The sequence below is a fragment of the Corylus avellana genome, chromosome 5, assembly GCF_965113065.1.
Source record: "Corylus avellana chromosome 5, dhCorAvel1.hap1.2, whole genome shotgun sequence".
Lineage (NCBI taxonomy): Eukaryota > Viridiplantae > Streptophyta > Magnoliopsida > Fagales > Betulaceae > Corylus > Corylus avellana.
The window spans coordinates 31,026,935-31,046,439 of record NC_142494.1 but is presented as its reverse complement, the minus strand read 5'-3'; the positions used below and the strand labels follow the sequence as shown (position 1 = coordinate 31,046,439).

The 19,505-nt window shown below is 34.4% G+C and overlaps 4 protein-coding genes across 4 annotated transcripts; 2 read left to right on the top strand and 2 right to left on the bottom strand.

Moving 5' to 3' along the window:
* Positions 1 to 515: 515 nt before the first annotated feature.
* Positions 516 to 2,702, bottom strand: LOC132182354 (Peroxidase superfamily protein). The gene is made up of 3 exons (XM_059595580.2): positions 2,476 to 2,702; positions 1,516 to 1,707; positions 516 to 1,429 (listed from the first exon to the last, which is right to left on the bottom strand). The coding sequence occupies exons 1-3, from the start codon at positions 2,686 to 2,688 to the stop codon at positions 848 to 850; spliced, it is 987 nt and encodes a 328-aa protein (XP_059451563.1). The 5' UTR covers positions 2,689 to 2,702; the 3' UTR covers positions 516 to 847.
* A 5,266-nt stretch (positions 2,703 to 7,968) lies between these two features.
* LOC132181496 (nucleic acid binding / zinc ion binding protein) lies at positions 7,969 to 10,247 on the top strand. Its single transcript, XM_059594745.2, has 4 exons — positions 7,969 to 8,139; positions 8,374 to 8,438; positions 8,895 to 9,093; positions 9,615 to 10,247. Exons 1-4 carry the CDS (start codon positions 8,011 to 8,013, stop codon positions 9,954 to 9,956), a joined length of 735 nt encoding a protein of 244 aa, XP_059450728.1. The 5' UTR covers positions 7,969 to 8,010; the 3' UTR covers positions 9,957 to 10,247.
* Positions 10,248 to 11,437: 1,190 nt separating this feature from the next.
* On the top strand, positions 11,438 to 13,357 carry LOC148586042 (protein transport protein Sec61 subunit gamma-like). The gene is made up of 3 exons (XM_088516536.1): positions 11,438 to 11,648; positions 11,809 to 11,929; positions 13,094 to 13,357. Exons 1-2 carry the CDS (start codon positions 11,555 to 11,557, stop codon positions 11,922 to 11,924), a joined length of 210 nt encoding a protein of 69 aa, XP_088372662.1. The 5' UTR covers positions 11,438 to 11,554; the 3' UTR covers positions 11,925 to 11,929; positions 13,094 to 13,357.
* A 553-nt stretch (positions 13,358 to 13,910) lies between these two features.
* Positions 13,911 to 16,294, bottom strand: RPL27 (ribosomal protein large subunit 27). Its single transcript, XM_059594357.2, has 3 exons — positions 15,923 to 16,294; positions 14,333 to 14,434; positions 13,911 to 14,240 (listed from the first exon to the last, which is right to left on the bottom strand). Exons 1-3 carry the CDS (start codon positions 16,226 to 16,228, stop codon positions 14,061 to 14,063), a joined length of 588 nt encoding a protein of 195 aa, XP_059450340.1. The 5' UTR covers positions 16,229 to 16,294; the 3' UTR covers positions 13,911 to 14,060.
* Positions 16,295 to 19,505: the final 3,211 nt, after the last annotated feature.

Sequence of the window (19,505 nt, the reverse complement as noted above, 5' to 3'; positions counted from 1 at the left end):
ATCAATTGATTAGCCTTTCATGCCTGAGGATTATGTTTCTGTTCACGGTTTGCAGTTCAAATCCAGTTGAATTTAGAATTAAATTGGATGGGTCTTGAAATTGAAGGAAAAATCTTTTCTTTTATACTTCCATTATTTGCACTCAAAGAGTAATCTTATTCTTCACATTTATTTTACTTTGGCTGACGCGACGTGGTTTAAGTAGTTGATATAAAAGTTACTTAAAACACATCACGTCAATGAGTGTGATAAATAGGTGTGAAAAGTAACATTACTTTGCTCCAAAATAAGGATTGCCATCTTACACCACCACGTTACCCTTGCCTTGTATTCAATAGAACCAAAAATAAAAAATAAAAACTGGACACCAATATAGACTGGAATCAGTTTTAATCGGAGAATCTACATTCAAAAATTGAGTTTGTACTAGGAACAATTATGAATGCAAATGATCCCATGTCATTCGTTGCCAGCTTATGAACGTTCTTCTTGGAGACAACATAGTACTGAAAGTGATGACAAATTTACAACCCAATGATATATTGATTACTTAAGCCCCATGTAAAGAAATTTATTGATTGTAATGAATAATACAACTCCAGGCTCCAGCAATTGCTACCTGCATATTCATACACAACCCAATGATATATTGATTATCTTAAACCCCATGAAAAGAAATTTATTGATTGTAATGAATAATACAACTCCAGGCTCCAGCAATTGCTACCTGCATATACATGTATGAATATGCATATACTAATATACGTATGTTTTGTAAACAATTAAACTTCTTTGAGGATATTATTGATTTATTTCACAATCATGTTCTCCTTATTGGAACCTGTAATTATTGCTGTGAATTGAAGGCGGAGCAGTCTGTTCTAATCTGTCCGTTTTTACCAGTCTTAACCCCCACTCTACCAAGCTTCCTCATTGCAGTGGTGAAGGCTCCATTAAAATCACCAGGACTGTTTGCAAAATCAATAACAGTGGACTGAGATGCAGGATCAGTGAAGAGCACCTGATCAGAACTGAGCATGCCCTTTCCTCCAACCAGATTTTGGTAGTATATATTGTCAAAAGTTTGAGGTGTTACGGGATCCAGGTCAACAGCAATGCGCGGATCGACGTTTTGAGGGCAGGCGGATTCCAACTGCTTGGCATAGTCAGGATTTAGAGAAGGGTCCGTAGTAGAGCTTGAGGAGAAGGAGTACAAGCGGTTGGCAAAGCGGCTGCAGTGTGAGAAGCCTAGAGTGTGTGCTCCGGACAATGCAATCATGTCAAGTTGGCTAAGATTGTGTTTGGAAAAAATGGTTTCGAGCTGGTTGAGGTCAAAGGTAGGTTGAGGCAGATTACCGGCAACCCGAGATGCCAGGGAAATAAGGCCATCACGACGTCCAAGTTCTACATTGAATGATGGGCCTCCAGCCTGAGAGTTTTTGGTCAAGAAATATTGTTAGTTTAATAAGCAATCACAATCCATTATGAAGCTTGCAGGCTTGTGAACATTCTTACCAGGACCACGACATCCCTGGCAGCAATAGCCAAAATGTCTGCGCATGAGACAATACCAGGGCATGTTGCTTCAACTGCTTGCTTTGCCTTAAAAACAGTGTCAAACCCATCTCCTGCTAGGGAAAGATTGTCTTCAGAATCCTTTTCTGCATCGGAATTTGGTGACGATATCAGGACTGAGGCATCACATCCCTAAAGGAGACCACAGAAAATCATTTAGGCCAGCAGAAATCATATTGACAAAGAAAAAACTACCTATGGAACTCAAATTAAGCTTTCCTTGTCAGCTACTAATTATGTCTGTAATTTTTCTTCTTTCTGTGCCATGTTTTCTTCGTCTTTCTAGTGGGTTTGATAGCCTTGTGGTCTCAGTCAAACAAAGTAGTTGTTGAGGACTAACGTTTCTATCTAGTGCAAAATGTGATTTCTTATTAAGTTACCACCTACTCCTAGTCAACAGTTTATTAATGCTCGGCAATCTCCGACCGTCCAATGGAAGATATATTAAAAGCCATCAGTATGAAGTTAATCACACGGTTAGGCTTAGTCGACGGACACCAATAAAAAAATGGATAGAAGATTATATGGTGCAAACTAGATCAATGGATGCCACGAGAGTCACCACCGACGCCACGGTCTAAGAAACTCACGAGAACCCGCTTCAAATTCCAAGAATCAAAAACATTCCCAACTCTCTTCCTCTAAGCAATATATAATTTTTCTTGTTAACTTAAGCATCAAAGAGTTATCTTACCCGGCAAGTCTCAACTGTTACTACCTATTTTACAAGTGCCCGTTGGTCTAATATGACCGTGCGATCAACGGCATCATTACAAAGTATGGAGTATAGACAAAATGGTACAAAATTAACATCAAGAGGCCGGGCTGGCCCTCAATGTATTGCATGTTTAATTACTACGTGCAATGTGTGTGGTGCCATAATCAGCATCTATAGCCTACCTCAACAAAGCAGTCATGGAAAAATAGGCGTAGAGTTGCCGGGATTGTGGTGAACGTCTGGGAAAACTTGGTGGAAACTGCCTGCTTCACTATGAACTCAACGCTTGGACAGCTGGAACTGTAGAAGTTTTCGGCCAGTTGCCCCTCTCCTCTCCCCATAATCGTAAAAGCCATTACCAGAAACAACCCAGCTCTCATGATCCATGCATCCATTCTTTCACAGCTCTCTCCTTCTGTCTCTCTCTGTGTGTATAGCCCATTGATGACTCTTCTATATATATATATATATGAGATAGACACAAGGAGGAAGAAAGCGAAATTTTAGTACTAATTTTCAGATGATGCCTTGCATACTTGGTCCAATACTCCAATTGTTATAACTCATGTTGTTTGGTATTAGTCTTTGTCGTGTTGGGCGGTCTACCCAGCCAATAGAGCCTCGTAGTTCTCATTTGCAAAGCTGTATTAATTACTATGCCATCTCAGCTGACTCAAAGGTCCTATAGTCCTAAAGCATTTTTGAAAAAACAATCCACTTTCTAAAACTTTAGACAAAAGTTCCAACTGATCAACGCTCTAATCACTATTTATTCTAAAATAATAAGCCGATGGAAAGTGGTAAATTAAAGTTAATCCGAGTTGTACGTTGGATTGGGATTCAATTGCAATTTCTTGCTCGGATTACAACCAGATCGATGAGATCTCTTATAATTATCTATTTGATTGCATTTAATTGTAAAGAATGCCGGTCCGAATGGGTTTACTAAAGAATCTATTAGGTGGGGGGTTGCTGTTCGGTACCGCCTTGATCGATCACCTTCACATATAGCTTCTTTTGAAGAATTCAAGATATTAGAAAAAGATATCCAAAGCTCTCTAACAAAATAAAAAATAAATAAAAATAAAAGATTACGAACCCAAGTTGCCGACCATTGGGTAGGACCAATGTCCATTTGAGATATATTTATTATGTGACTCTGGGATCTGTAGCTGTGGTTTAGGATATTATAGAAGGTTACTTGAAAACATTTAAATGAGATGCAACAGGCACCATCATGGATCCTGATCTTAAAAGTCCAATGCTAGGCGGCCATGTGCTGTGCCAAATTCGAATTGTTTATGCATTTAGATCTTTTAAAAAATGGTTTTGGTAGAAGTTACTTGTTCTTTCGGTATTCATTTTCGTCTCACCCCTTGCTTGTTGTAAGTTAGAAGCGAAAATGACACAACAACAAATCCCATATTTGAAAGTTCCACTAGATTACCAAGACTTTTTGTCTATATGTCAGAAATTTGAAACAGTGTTAGATGACCAGTTATAACTAATTTTATTATAAATAAAATATTTTATGAGTTGTGCTTTATTTTAATTAAAAGATCGTTTAAGCTAACACATTCGCAACTTATTAGGGTTTGTTGCCTTTCATATTGGTCACCTACGAACTGTCGGGGCTTACCATGCTAGACTCCATTACCAATCGGAAACAATATATAATGAAATTATGGTAAGGACAGAAATTAGCTAAAAATCAATTTGTTAATTCGCTCAAGTATGCCTACAACCTACTTTACTTTATATGCCTAATCGTCTGAGGTGATTTTGCTGCTACTCCCAGCGTGCCACTCTAACCTTTAATTTTTGTGTTGTTTACTAGTTTTCTTTGTCCGATGTTAAGTGTATGTTAAGTGTGATGTCAGTGTATTAACAATTAAATTTAACATTTTTTATTAACTTGATTTTTTGGAATAAGTGACATGAAATAATTATATTTGCTATAAAGGACAACTGAACTTTCCAAGAGGACAAGTATATTATTAGTTTCTCAAATGATAAGTTTGTTTATTACAAAAGAATGCATTGACTTTGTTAACTGTACGTTAAGCCGACGTTAGAATTGCTAATTGCTATTGTTTTGCAAATAAAATGAGTACTGAGTACGTAAGAGGACCAGATTCATTGAATATTACCAATAATACCAAGCGTGCCTCCATTTGAAAATGATTCGCTTGAGAATATTGTATCATCTTCTCGTCAGTTTTCCCTCGCTAACGTGTTTTTAATCTCCTTCTTTTAATTGTATGTAGCCAATTATTTGTTGATGTGAAACCTCAACTTAGCCAAAAGAGACCCTAGAGAGTATAATAATGTTGTCCTTAATTCACTAGATTGGATGAATTTCTTCCTACGCAATTTATTAGATTTATATGTTTTCTTAATTTATAATGTATTTAAGAATTACATATATTAATTTATACTAAAAATACATAAACCGAATTGTGACAAAAAAACAAAAAAAACAGAAATTAGAAGTTGAAGGCATGTGCACGGTTTTGTATCCCATATCATATCAAAAATTATTTCTGCTTAATGAGACGTGGTCTCCAATTAATTAAGCTACCTCTTGAAAAGGAGAATGAGGTGAATTATTATAACCTTATTTGGGTGTTGAGATTAACAATCATGTGTTTTATGCTTTGTTTTTTTATTTAATTACAATTTCTTGAGATGGGACTTGTAACTTGTTCTACGACCTTACCTCTGTCCCTTCAACCTCACACGCAGACATGCAAATATATATATATATATATATAGAGAGAGAGAGAGAGAGAGAGAGAGAGAGAGAAATTAAATGAAGAATAACTATGAGTCTATGACTATGCTTAAAGATGGGATGATGCATATGCTTTCTGGTATGCAGAATCTAAATGGATGACCATAACTTGTAGGACTTGAACATTCCTCCATTTTGATTCAACATAAATATCCTCCTACATTTTGGTTGACAGTATGAATGCTGGGTGGAAAACAACAGCATTGGTGGACAAGCATATATTTCCAACTTCATTTGAGTTTTTCACTACAGTAGATATGTTTAATATTCCATCAAGATATACAGCATCAACCTCCTTGTAGCCATTTTCCTCATTTTAATAGAAAAAATATATATATAATATATACATACATTAAAAAAAAGAGGGTACCAAATATTAAACAAGACAACAAGAGATCCACAAAATCAAAACCCATTTATATTAAACAAGATAGCAAAAGATCCACAAAATAAAAAATAAAAAATATTTTTAGATGACGTGTCAATTCCTTATTAGATGCCGGTAAAAGATAGGGTTTTACACTGGTGTATTTCGAGATTTGTAGTAATATCAGTCTCAAATATATATCAATTATCTGGCATTATTTACACCTACTATTGGATACCATGAGATTGAATACATCCAGCCATGGAGGAACCACAACATTGTCACTGTGCTATGGCAATGGATGTAGAAGGGAAACAACGAGTGAAACTTATTTCCCCGAAGGTTCGGATGTCCCTCTTCTTTGATCTTCCATCACTTCATCTTCAAGTCCAAAATCATGCCCCTCTCTCTAAGCATTATATTTTTTATCTTTGGTTCAATCTCATCCTCTCCTCCTATGCACGTGAGTGATGTCAAATCAATAACGACACAAAATGAATATATAAATTGATAATTCTAAGCAGCTAAAATGATAATACATTATTTATACGTACTTTTATATATGTTTCCCAAAATCGCTCATTCCATACACAAGATTTAATCCCATACAACATGGAAAAGCGAAAGCGATAACCAGAAGTAAGCAATGAAGAGAGACATCAAAACTAAAAAGTCAAAACTTAAGAAACAATACTGAAAAGGTTAAGCACGGTTGGTTCCGAATATCACAATCTCTTCGAAATATAGGAAAATGTCGGTTCTATTCCAAAGAAAAGCATCATGAAATGAGGGGGCCGGTGAAGCACGAAATGCTTAAATACAAAGATGGTACGTATCACAAGCCTCTCGTGAATGGACTGTACGAATTTCACGAGAACAGTACCGGAGATGAATCAGAAGAAGGACAAATACATAACCGTTTACTGTAAGCTCTCTTCAACAAAGCACGACTCACATCAAATAAGCAGCCCCAATAGGAGGCGCACATGCAGACATGCAGTTGACCGGACTTGTCTGTGACCGACCTCCAACAAGGTCTCACAATGAACATTATTAGTGCAATAACGAACTACAATTGCAATTAATATCTGATATTCATGATCCTCTTCTAAGACTTCTATCACCAAATAAAGCAATTTCATGAATATCCACCATAACAATTTTCAAGTCGAAATAATGCCAATTTTTTTTTAATATTATTATTATTATTATTATTATTATTATTATGACATATGAAATACAGACAGTTGTTGATTGGTTTGACGTGACATGTTATTAAATTATTGAACAAAATGACCAACCAAGTTTAAAAGATGTCTAGAAAATACCATTTGCAATACATTTTAAAATCAAAAGGTATATTTTTCGCTTCAAAGCATATACTTTATTGGAATAAATGCAAAATCAGGCCTAAATTTACAATCGCTCGTTATGGTATAAAAACTAATTCAAAGTCTTCATGGTAGACCAAAATAACAATTTAGACCATACAATCAAATTTTGTCAAAAAACACTTGACGAATTTCATGGGTGTGCTACATCAACACTAATAAAATGAAGTCACGTGTTACTCATAATATATATATATATATATATATATATATATATATATATATAAACTAAAATAATAAAAATAAAAACATTAAAAAATAATTAAAAAAAAAAAAAAAAAAAAAAAGAGAAGAAAAAGAAGAAGAGAGTGACTGTCAAGTACTCCCGACCACGTTTAAGTTGGCCTGGGAGCCATCCCAGCCCATGGGACATGGAAGGGGAGCCTCTTCCGGGCACAGAACTGAAAGAGGTTATTTTTCTTGGATTATGCTTTAATTATATCTACTTTTCAGTTTTTTTTTTTTTTTTTTTTTCCTACTTTTTATATATCTACTTTAATTATATCTACTTTTCAGTTTATGAAATGCTTTAATTTAGATATTGATTTATTGGTGGGATGGGCCGCGGGAGCACATAAAGTATAAGTTGCCAAACAGTGCTAACATTAGGGTTTTACTCTAATATTACGTGCTCAACAACTATAAAATAAAAGCCCAAGGCCCAAGCTTCAAAACCCGTGCGTGGTCCAAGGCGCTTTAGGTAGATTTGAACCAACAATTTACGAGCCCAAAAGTCTTCTCTTTACGCCACCAATCTACCGCGCTTTTGGTCTACGGCTTCTATCTGTTTTCTATGTAATTTTCTCTCGACTTTTATTCCTAATTTTATTTTTGCTTCTTCTCGTAGAAAAGCGTGTCTTTTCCTTTCATTTTTAGTTATTGAATTTGGTTTATAATGGTGGAGGGTTCCGCCGCTACTCCCGACTTATCACTTTGACCTTTAAATTTTGTATTGTTTACCAGTTTTCAAAGCATGGGCTCCCTGTTTATTTAAAGAATAAAAACAATTGGGCTAATTCGGGGTTAGGATTTTAGATTTGCTTTTGGGCTGGGCCGGGCCGGGTCTAGGACGACCTACCCAAACAAAGGCACACTCTGAAACCTATTAAACGCTACCGTTTTATATTCATTCAGGCGCAGAGCTCAGAGCACAGAACACTGTGCCATGGCTATGGATGTGGAAACGAATGAGCAATTAGGGTTTCCGTACTGGAACTCGGTTCGACGAAGGTTCGGACCCGAGTCTGCCTTCTTTGCCTCCGGCAACATCGAAAGGGAACTTCTCGCCAAACAGGTTATCTTTCAACTTCTTCAATGCTGTAAAATTATGTAGAATTTGATTTGTGTTAGTAATGGGTGAATAAATTATGTCAATTTGGGAAACAGTGCTATTTGAACCAACTAGGGTTTGAAAATTTCTATGACGTTTACATTGAAGTTTTGCCCTTCTGCTTAAATTGAACGCGGTTTTTGATATTTGATTTTCCGAAGAGAAATGCTTTTTACATATTTATCTCGTGACTTGCAGGTTGCATTGGATTTAACCGAAGATGAAAAGCATCAGCTTCAGAATGTGGTTTCTGAGGAAGGCGGGTAATGATGATTACTTGTAATTTTTTTCTTTTTCTCCAAGTGTGTGGTGCAATGTTGTTTGTAGTAGTTGCTATATCATTCTTTAATTGTGAAATTCCATGCAGCTAGTACTAATTGATGGTGAATTTTGAGAGGAAAATAGCTTTCAGATGATCTAGTTAGCTACTTTTAAACCTTTGTCCTGAGATAGGATTGAGAAGTTTGTTCTTTTTTTTTTAGTTTAATATGCTTGTTAGCGTTTTCATTGGTAGTTGTTTCATCGATTAAAATCCGTATTTTCGTCTGCTAACAAAGGATTTTTTTGCAATGGCGAACACTCACTGGTTTTTGGAAGACGAAAAAAAAGTGAATGTTTTTCTAAGTTTCTTATTTTATAACCTTTCAGTATAACATTCACATAAGCATGTTCATGCATTTGTTCTAATGTGCCGAACATTAAAACCAATGTCTAAGCAGGGGATTTTTTTGCCCAATCGTTGGTTGCGGTACACACTTGACTTCTTTGGAGGACTTCGAAGATCATTACAATGCACGACATACTGCATCCTGTTCAGTATGCTCTAGAGTTTACCCAACATCGCGCCTGCTCAGCATACACGTATCAGAAGCACATGATTCCTTCTTTCAGGCTAAAGTTGCACGTGGCTATGCCATGGTATGTGATGTTCGTGATATTGTTTGTTTTGTGCCATAGTCATTTTTATGTTAATGTGACGGTTCATCTTTCATTTTTGTCGCACATAATTAGGATTATCTGTTATGGTTGTGTGGTGAAAGCAGAAAACATCAAACATGAGAATTCAATAGGTTGATTTATGCTTTGTTTTCTATTTTCTTTCCTTTGGGTGGTTAGCTGGGATCTAACTTACAATTTCTTGAGATGGGACTTGTTCTACGGCCTTACCTCTGTCCCCTCAACCTCACTCGCAGACATATATATAGAAATTAAATGAACAATTACTATGACTATACTTAAGGATAGGATAGGATGATGCATATCAGGTACCATTTAAAGCTCATGTTTCCTAGATACCCTTTTGTCCATCCATATGCTTTCTGGTATGCTGAATCTAAATGGATGATCATAACTTGTAAGACTTGAACATTCCTGCATTTTGAGGTTTAAGTATTATCATTTGATTCAACATAAATATGCTCACACATTTTGCTTGACAGTATGAATGCTTGGTGGAAGGCTGTAGTTTGAAGCTCAAGAACTACAAAAGTCGACAACAACATCTGGTGGACAAGCATAAATTTCCCACTTCATTTGAGTTTTTCAAGAAGGGCCGCCTATCTAAGAAACAGAGGCAACGCAAACAAGCTACTCAGAAGAGGGAGGGAGGTTCATTTATGGAAGTAGAAAATGAATCCATTGATGGACTCGTTTCTGCAGTCTCCAAATTAAGCACTTCAGACTCCTCTCCTTCAACCATCAGCTTTGGTCGCCGCCATACTCGTGGATTGACTTTCGTCCCTCGAGCAGTTCAGCGTGAAAATAGGCCAGACTCCAAGTAAGCTGGAACAAAGAGACAGAAAGTATGCATTCCAACCAAATTTTGGTTCTCTATAAAACCCTCGCCTTCTTCCATCATTTCTGTTGATGTCTCCTGCAACCAACTTTCTGTTTTGTATCTCCTTGTAGTCTCTGACTCTCTATGATGTTATAGATGTCCCGTGATATGGAGACATTGGAAGAATCTTTTGTGTTCCTGATTATGTTGTAATGAACTCTAATCTTTTTGAGCACATTACAATTGAAATTGAAATGTATCTCAAACACTGTTCCTTTTCAGTGTTTTGATCTCCTACGGTTTCTTTTATTCTTCTTCTTCAATTTTTATTTATTGTTTTTTTTTCTAAAATAAAAAAATAAATGAAAAAAAAAAGGTGATTGGCATAACGTAGTTAGACGTCAATCTACATTAATCAGTAGCTGTGGGACTTATATTTATGAAGAAAATGATTGGAGGTACTACCGCTAAGTCATTTTCAAATTGACCTGACAATTTATATTTTATAGAAAATAGTGTAGTGTGACCGTTTATATTTTAATGGCTTATGTGATAAGTGTTACATTAATTATCATATTAGTTTGTAAATGTGTTAAGTGCTATATAAACTATCACGTTACAATCTACATTTTAATAAATTACGTGGTACGCGTCATGTAAATTGTTATGTAAATTTTCAAGGATCTTATAATAAAAACAAAACTACCCTAATAACACTCAATTTACAATAATTACATGGCTTTGGATCAAGATGTAGTGTTGAGTGAGAAGTGGGAGACGTTGTAAAAGTTTTTTTGTTTTTGGATGTCCCCAAAGGGACTTAAAAAGTGAATTTGGATTTCCTACAATTTAATCAAAGAGGAGTGGGGAAAAAAATTGTAGAGAGTTAATAAAGAGGCCCTTGCCCGGACAAAACTCCATTGTTCAGCAGTTTTACTGTTTCAACGGTTAACAATTTAGGTAGTAAATATGAGAGAACTCTAACTCTACTTGCTACAACAGATCTTAGGTAACTCAGCCACCTATTCAGGTAGGTGAGCCTTGTAAAAGATCTATCACATTTGCTGTTCAAATTGCTAGCATTTCAAACAATAAATTGCTCAAATTTTAGATTTATCCAAATGAGTTAAGTACTCGAATAAGAAGATTTCCTCTCACATATCTTATCAAATAAGGTGAGGTGGGATAATATAAAAGGGATTTGGTCCAGATTTAATTTTATTATCTACTTTTTTATTAAAAAAAAAAAAAACTTAAAATTAAATTTCAACCTTGAAAAAACTACTCATATTGTGTAATTTTTGTTTTCACCACCTAGCCAAATCCAAATCCAAATCCATATCAAATACCCCGTTGTCCTGTAAGTTGTCCATTAGTGTAAACGGTTCACGGGTATTTTAGTTGTCCAGTAAGTTGTCCATAAATATGACACTGACGAGGCCAAGTCAAGAGGTGAGTACATTTCCATAAATATAGCAGCAGCACTCTTCGTTTTATTTCCCAATAAATAACTTCTTCTCTTCTCCAGTTATCCTTCTCTTCCAAATTAATTCCTCATCTAACCAAAAAAAAAAAAAAAAAAAAAAAAGGAAAAAAGAGAAAATGGACGCCATAGACTCTGTATTCGACCCACTCAGAGAATTTGCCAAGGACAGCGTCCGCCTTGTCAAGCGCTGCCACAAGCCCGACCGCAAAGGTAATCCCACGAAGAAAAAAAAAGAACTCTTTTATTTATCTCTCAAGCTTTGAATTTTCGATCCGATCTGTTTCGTTTGGACCTTGAGACATTGGAATCCTGATCTGGGATTTGTGAATTTTATTGATTGGGTCTGATTTCGTCATCTGGTTCTGTGTAGAGTTCACCAAGGTGGCGTTCCGTACGGCGATCGGGTTCGTGGTGATGGGGTTCGTGGGCTTCTTTGTGAAGCTGATCTTCATCCCCATCAACAATATTATCGTTGGGTCCAGTTAGATTAGGTACGGTTCATCAACTTCTCAAATTTTTTGTCCTATAATTGTCATATGGTTAGAGAGCTTGTTTTTGATGGTATAGCTTGGATATTTGTGAAGCTTTATGGTTTAATTGTTACTGAATTGTTGTTCTGAGATAGGTTATAAGATCAATTATTGAAATTACTCGGACCCCATTGAGTTTTGAACCCACGATCTAATCCTCTGTCCTGTTATTACTATTACAAGGGGAGGTAGTGCTATTTGAGCTCGATCTGCTTATTCTTCTTCTTTTTTCTTTTTTTTTTCTTTTTTTTTGGTCAATTTCTGAACCTGATTTTCATAATTGAATAATAAATTTGATATTAGGCCTTTAATTTCAGAGTTGAAAAAATCCCCCCGTGTTTCTGAACCTGATTTTCTCTCGGCCGAGCATTGCATTGGATGCCTTGGCCGGTTGTCTCCGGCTAAAGTACTCTGGTGCGGCTCCAGTCTCTGATGCATGCGCTGCCAAAAAAATAGTTGGTAAACTCTGAGTGATCCAAAAACTCCCCCACTCAAATTTTGGTGATTTTCATCCAAGTAAACTGTGCTAGAGTATAAAACCTGACCCGAATTGTGGTGTTTTGATGTTGATATTGATTAATTTCAATTGGATTGGAGTAATTTGAAGAAAGTTAAACAAGTAGACTCAGCTGTAACTTGACTATTGACCTCTTTGAAAATCATTCACAAAGCCTTGATAAAGAGTGTTGTGAAATTGGACTATAAATTAGCGGTTCAGTTTTTGGCTGAATGTTGTTAGATCTTTTGTGCAATTTAGCAGTTGGTTTTGGTCATCTTGTCATTGAGTTCCGTTTTAGGTTGCAAGTTATAAAGGTAAAAGGATTCTTCTATTACTTGATTAGATTGTGGACACGAGTACCTTTGATATTTCACATCTTATTGAATGGGGTTGATTGTGTGAGACTGTCTATCGACAAGTTCAGCTACAGTTTATGAACTTTTCAGACCCCCTTATCTATGGCATGGATTCATTTAATAGTGCCATTACGCTTAAAATATAAATAACTTTTCATTGTTCTTTCAACATTTTTACCTTCTTTTTCTTTGGAAGAGAAGTATCAAGGGATTACTTGAATTTCGGTTGCTCTTTGGTACTAAGCTTCTAAATGTTTGTCAAATCTACAGGTCATTTGGGATTGGAGGCCCACGATAAGGACGGAAGTTCTCGGTGAAGTAGTCAACACACGAGGGAGAACCAAGATCTAATGTTTTTAGGGTTTTTTTCTTTTCTTTTTTTTTTTTAAAAAAAAAAAACACATTACCGGAGTACTTTTGTAATATTTTTCAGATTAGACTAAGAGTTAAATTTGACTTGGTTTATGTTGCTGACTGTTGTTCTTATCCAATAGTCCTTTAGTTTTTTCGGATGGAATGAGGTTTGTTGAATCATTTGGTATCCTTGCACTCTTTGGCAGGTGTTTTTCTTGTGGGGTGGTTGTTTTCTGTTGTAAAATGAATGCATCAACAAACAACTCGCAACTCAAAAAATGGTTTTCATTTTTATGTTACGTAAACACACTTTTTCAAACTAAAACAAAAGCAATGTCTTTAAAAACATATTAACAAACCCATCCTGATTCTTAGTAAGGTTGACAGCACTACAAAACCCAGATATCGTACACATTATCCATCCTTACGCTAAGTAATTGGCAATTTGCTTGTTTAAAATGAGAATGCATTTTGCTAAAAATTACACTTTTATCACACTATTATTCATGATATGACAACGTCAACCGAATGGAATAGTAATGTGATAAAAGTGTAGTTTCAAACATTATCCATCTACCGGTGTTTGAGCAAACGCTATGTTTATCATTTAAGAGAAATCCTTTTAATGATCAACAAATTACCAAATTCTAGAGGTAGGACCACCTTACAAATTACAAAATTATCAGTTTGAGAAAACTTCTCGTACCACTTGGCAAAAATGAAAAATAGAAGAGAAACAAAATGGAACTCAATTTTGCAAATTTGATTCAAGTGTTTACAGCTACACTTTAATATTAACTGGTATTGGACAACAAAAAGATTAAACCAGTCATTCAAATTTACATGCAAAGCAAATAGAGTAGGATAGGTCCGCCTTGCAGAATTAGCAAATGGGATTGCTATCTGCAGCATCAACAGCAGCAGCCATTACTAGTTGTGGTTGAGCAATAAAACCTTCCTTTCTTGCTTTCTTGCGTTCACGTTGCAGCCTGAAGGATTCTCTCTTCCTTGCTCTGTAACTGTTTGGGTTCTCTGGCTGTACTTCTCGTGGATAAACACTCACCTGTCAAATCATAAACTCCATATTCTAAGTCACTCTGGAAAGTGTAGCTCTTTGAAACGATAATTATAAGGTTTCGTAACTTAAAAGGTGACCTTCTTCCTGTCAGGCCCAAACTTCTCAAATTTTACGAGACCGTCAATCAAGGAGAAGATGGTGTGGTCCTTGCCAAGCCCCACATTCTTCCCTGCATGGAACTGAAATGTTGCAATGGAAAACATTCAGATGTCACTGAAAGATAGCATAAGACAGGGATAAGGTACCATACATTACAAGTCCAGGTGTTTATTTCTGGTAAGCAAACCCCCGAGAATTCTAATAGAGAGCTAGAAAGTATTTTGTTTAACGAAGTGGAAAACTAGTACACAGTTATCCCACTTACCCTCTATATTTAATTAGATATAATGAGTTTGATGTTCTAAACACAAGCCAATCATAAGAGTGGTATTTTTGTCACCACTAAGGAAGTTCATGTAATTCATCATGTTCCAATTAGTCATGATCATCATCACAGACAAATGAAGAGTAAAGGAATCATGTAGCCTCCATAATCCAACTCACCCAAATAAGGGACATTCTTCACGCAAAAGTAGTCAATTTATTTTCACTATGTACAACAATAGCCATTCTCAGGGGTATCATACACAATGCCAGAAACACCTTTAGTGCAGTAAATGTGAATTATCCCTCAATAATCTACCTCTTAAATGTAGCTTTCAGTTCCCAAAACTGGTTTGTGAATTGTGAGCCACAAACCTAGCAGTGTATTTTGAGTTTGAAACAAGCTGTTTCTCCTCAAAAAGGTTCCCAACTATCGCCAACCACACCAGGCTCAAATAGAGAGAGTATATTAACTCACATCATCATCAAACTATGGAAGCTCTTGCCTTAACTTTCAGGTGGAAGCCCTCATAAATGAGTTCTATCCTCTACCTGACAGCTAGATTGCATGCCTAATCAATTTAAGCTTAGGAGGATAATGCAATTCCAAAGGAAAGAACTTTAGTACTTACTTTTTTACCGATTACTCAACCATGTAGCATCATATCCTAGCTGAGAATATAAATATATGGGTCAACCAGAGACCCACAAGGAGCACTAAATTGGGCCCAAGCTTCTTTCACCACAGCAGTTTCCCTCTTAACATATTCCACATGTATGCAGTGAATATCACAGAAATGCATTTCAGACTTAAACGATTTTAAGGGATGGTGCTGTTCTTTGTGATTGGTATAATTCTATAGTACCTCATGAAACGGTCTCTAATCTTCTAAAAACCAACAATATCTGCAATATCAGTTCCTCTTGATTGTTACAACCTTCCCATTTGGCCATTACAGCTAGCTCTGTAATTTCCTCTTCTTTAAAAGTCATACCCATGAGCCATTTCACTAGAACAATGAACAGTACTAGTAACTTATTTTCACCTAAGAGTGTGCCAAAGGAGAGCTAGTAACTATGTACAGGTACATGGCGTTCCAACAACCTAAGCCTAAACAAGAGCTAATCAGCAGCCCAAATTCAATACTATAGCAACAATCATAGACATCCAGCCATAACCGAACTAATAAACAAGGCAACATAAACCTAGTAGTGCAGACATCAAGCAAAACCATTATCTGAAAACCAATTACAACAAAAACGTTCCTAAGCCAAGACATATCACAGTTGGGTATCAGATTTACCTTGGTACCGCGCTGGCGAATGATGATGGAGCCGGGCTTGGCAACCTGATCGCCGTAGATCTTGACGCCGAGCCTTTTGCCTCTGGAGTCGCGCCCGTTCTTGGTGCTTCCTGCTCCTTTCTTGTGCGCATTTTGGATGGTCAACGGGAGTCTCCGTGTGAACGACACGGATAGCTTGGGACCCGCCACGCGCACGGAACCCAAATTGCCTCCGAAGAAAGAGGAGGAAGAAGAGCTCGAAGACGATAAGGTAAGCCCTCGGAACGCCCCAGCTAGGTTGAAGCTCATCGACATTGCCACCGCCATTTGGGTGTGCTTGCTCTGAGAGGAAACCCAAAATGGTTCAGGGGAAGAAGATGAAGAAAGAACAAGTGCGCAAGCTTGCAACCTTATCTTCGGAGTGGAGCTAAACGATACGAAACGGCACGTCGTTGTGCGAAACTTATATTAGGCGCCTTTTAGAAAAATTAACTTAATTATGTCTCCACATATCCATTTTTCATATATAAATTAGCATATAACCCGCGCAATGCACTATTGTTTTTTCCTCAGAAAATGTAGCAAGAATAAAACTTGGATTCTACATAGAATGTAGCAACAATAGCAAGAATAAAACTTAAATTCTGATTATCAAAGCATTAATAGAAAATTAGTAAGAATCTATCATATTGTTGGTGTGATACCTATTATATTTCAATACAAATAAAACTTGTATATTTTTTTAACATTTGAAAAGAAAAAAAAAATACAGAGAAAAAGAAACAAAATATTTTTTTATGAATACAAAATAATACAAATTTTTTTACTCAACATCAAATAAAGCTTATCGCATCTGATTCGATATTTCATTGTCTATTTTATGTTTCTAAAAAGCAAAATCTTTTTTTGCACAGTAATCAAATAAATTTTTTCTTTCTTTTGCCTAAAAATTCAAGTATAACACAAACGAAAAAAAAAAAAAAAATTCAAATGAATTACAACATAAGACCCTTAGCTTTAATTTAATCCACATAAACTAAAACATGTTAATCATTGTTCCCATATGTGTTGTTTAAAATGAAAAGTATAAAAGAAATAAAAATAACAAAAAGAAAGCTTGAATTCTGGTTATCAAAAACATTAATAAAAAATTAATAGGAAACTCTGATATTGTTAGTATGATACTTATTATATTTCAATATAAATAAAACTCATAAAGTTATAATCATTTCAAAAAATACAAAGAAAAATAAACAAAACATTCTCTATTCTTTTTAGTACAAAATAAAACAAATATTTCACTCATGCAATCAAATAAATCTCTTTCAATACTTTCAAAAAAGTGTTAAACAATTCGAGTAAATCACATAAAAAAAAAAAAAGGAAAAAAAAAACAATAGAATATTCAAATGAATTAAAACCTAAATCTCATTAGTGTGATACCTATTATATTTCAATACAAATAAAATTTATAGAGAAACACACTTAAAAATAATCAATTCAATTAAATAAATTTTTTCAGGTTCAATGTTTAATTATCTTTTTAGTATTTCGAAAGAGTTTCTATTCTTTTTTTTTTTTTTTTTTGGGCACAACTATCAAATAAACACACTATAATCTTCCATTAGCCTGCTAAAAATTCAAACAATTTATTATCTTAATTTAGAAGTTTCAATTTTTATGAAAGAACAAATATTCAAAGAAAGTACAAATTGAAAAAATAAATAACCTACAAATACAATTAGTACTCAATTACAATTGTTTGGAAAGTGTTGTGTTATTCTTATCAAGTAGCACAAAACATTAGTTCCGTATCTATATATTGATAGCTAAATACAATTTATTTTTTTATTTTTTACATTAAACGTTTCACAAAAGGTTAAGAACAAGAATTACATCGAGATTGAACCTTTAGGTTATTACCGTTGAACAGCGGAGATAGAGAGAAAAAAAAAATGAAAACAAAAAAAAAGGAAGTTAATTCTTAAAGTTGTAGTTTTTCTCAAATAAAAAACATACGCATGAAAGGTTAAGAAGAAGAATTACTTTAGGTTGAATTCTTACATTGTTACAGTTGAAGAGTGGAGAGAGAGACACGGAAATGGAAAGAGAGAAAAAAAAAAATTAAATCGGAGAGAGATAGAGATAGAGACAGAAAATAAGTTAGTATAATTTGATTTTTACTTATTTGATTTTGAACATTAATAATAGTTGATCAAGGAATTTATATATTGTATATATTTAAACCGGTGGCTATGCAGTGAAAAAAAAAAATTAAATCGGGGAGAGAGAGAGAGAGAGTCAGAAAATAAGTTAGTATAATTTGATTTTTATTTATTTGATTTTCAACATTAATAGTAGTTGATCAAGCAATTTATATATTGTATATATTTCAACCGATGGCTAAGCAGTGATAAGGGACGGAGCCAGGAAATTTTACAAAAATGGGCCAGCCAATTTTTTTTGTTGTTCTTTGGTTCTTTAGAATTTTTTTATTAAAAAAAATTATTTTGGTTGTTTTTTATGAATTAAAGACTACCGTAAGGGCCAAAAAAGTGGACATTTGAAAGTAAGGGCCAAAAATGAAAAATCTTAGTGGGTATGGGCCAACAAAATTAAAAATAGGGTCTTTTTTTTTTTTTTTTTTTTTGAGGGGGCCAAATGACTAAAATTAAAACTTTAACTTAACCTTTTTTTTTTTTTTAATAATTTTTTTATTTACTTATAATATATATATTTTTCCTTATTTTGGGGGACCATGGCCCACCCCGGTCCCCCCCCTCCCTTCGTCTCTGGCAGTGATTGTTGCAATAAATTATTAAAATGACACTTGTTGCAATTTTATACTATGTCTAAAATGATTCGGTTATTACCTAATAATTAAAAAAAATAATAATAATAATAAATCTTATATATATATATATATATATATATATATATATATTACCTAATAATTAAAAAAATAATAATAATAATAAATCTTATATATATATATATATATAAAAGATTTTTTATATATATATATTTTTTGTATATTTTTCTTTCTTGAGAATCCTAAACGTATTATACATAATAATTTGATGTATTACTTGTTTATTTATTGATTCCGACATTAATAATACTTAATTTATTGAATAATTTATATATGAAAAACTCTTGAAATATAATTAACGCAATTAATTACACTAATTAATGACCCAATTTTTAAGTAAAAACCTATTTCACTCATAAAAAATCGGCTAAGAAATTATGCATTACAAAACCGGTTTAGCCTAAAAATAAAATAAAAATTAAAAAATTAAAAAATTAAAAAAAAGGTTCACATCACATGTTACAATTTAGTCATGGTCCGAGACAATTGAGCTTTTCTTTGACTTCTATCTCATTTACTAAGAACAAAGAAAGAATTAACTAATAATGATAATAAAATAATATTTAATTAAAGTAGAAAAATATATAAAGAGTTTGATTTTTGGTTGCTTTTAAAAGTGACTTTTCAAATTAGAAAAAGTAGATTTCTCTTTTCAAATTTAACTTTTGTTTGAATAGAATAGGAATAGCTTATTAGAAGTGCTCTTAGATTATATGATTCTAACATGTATTT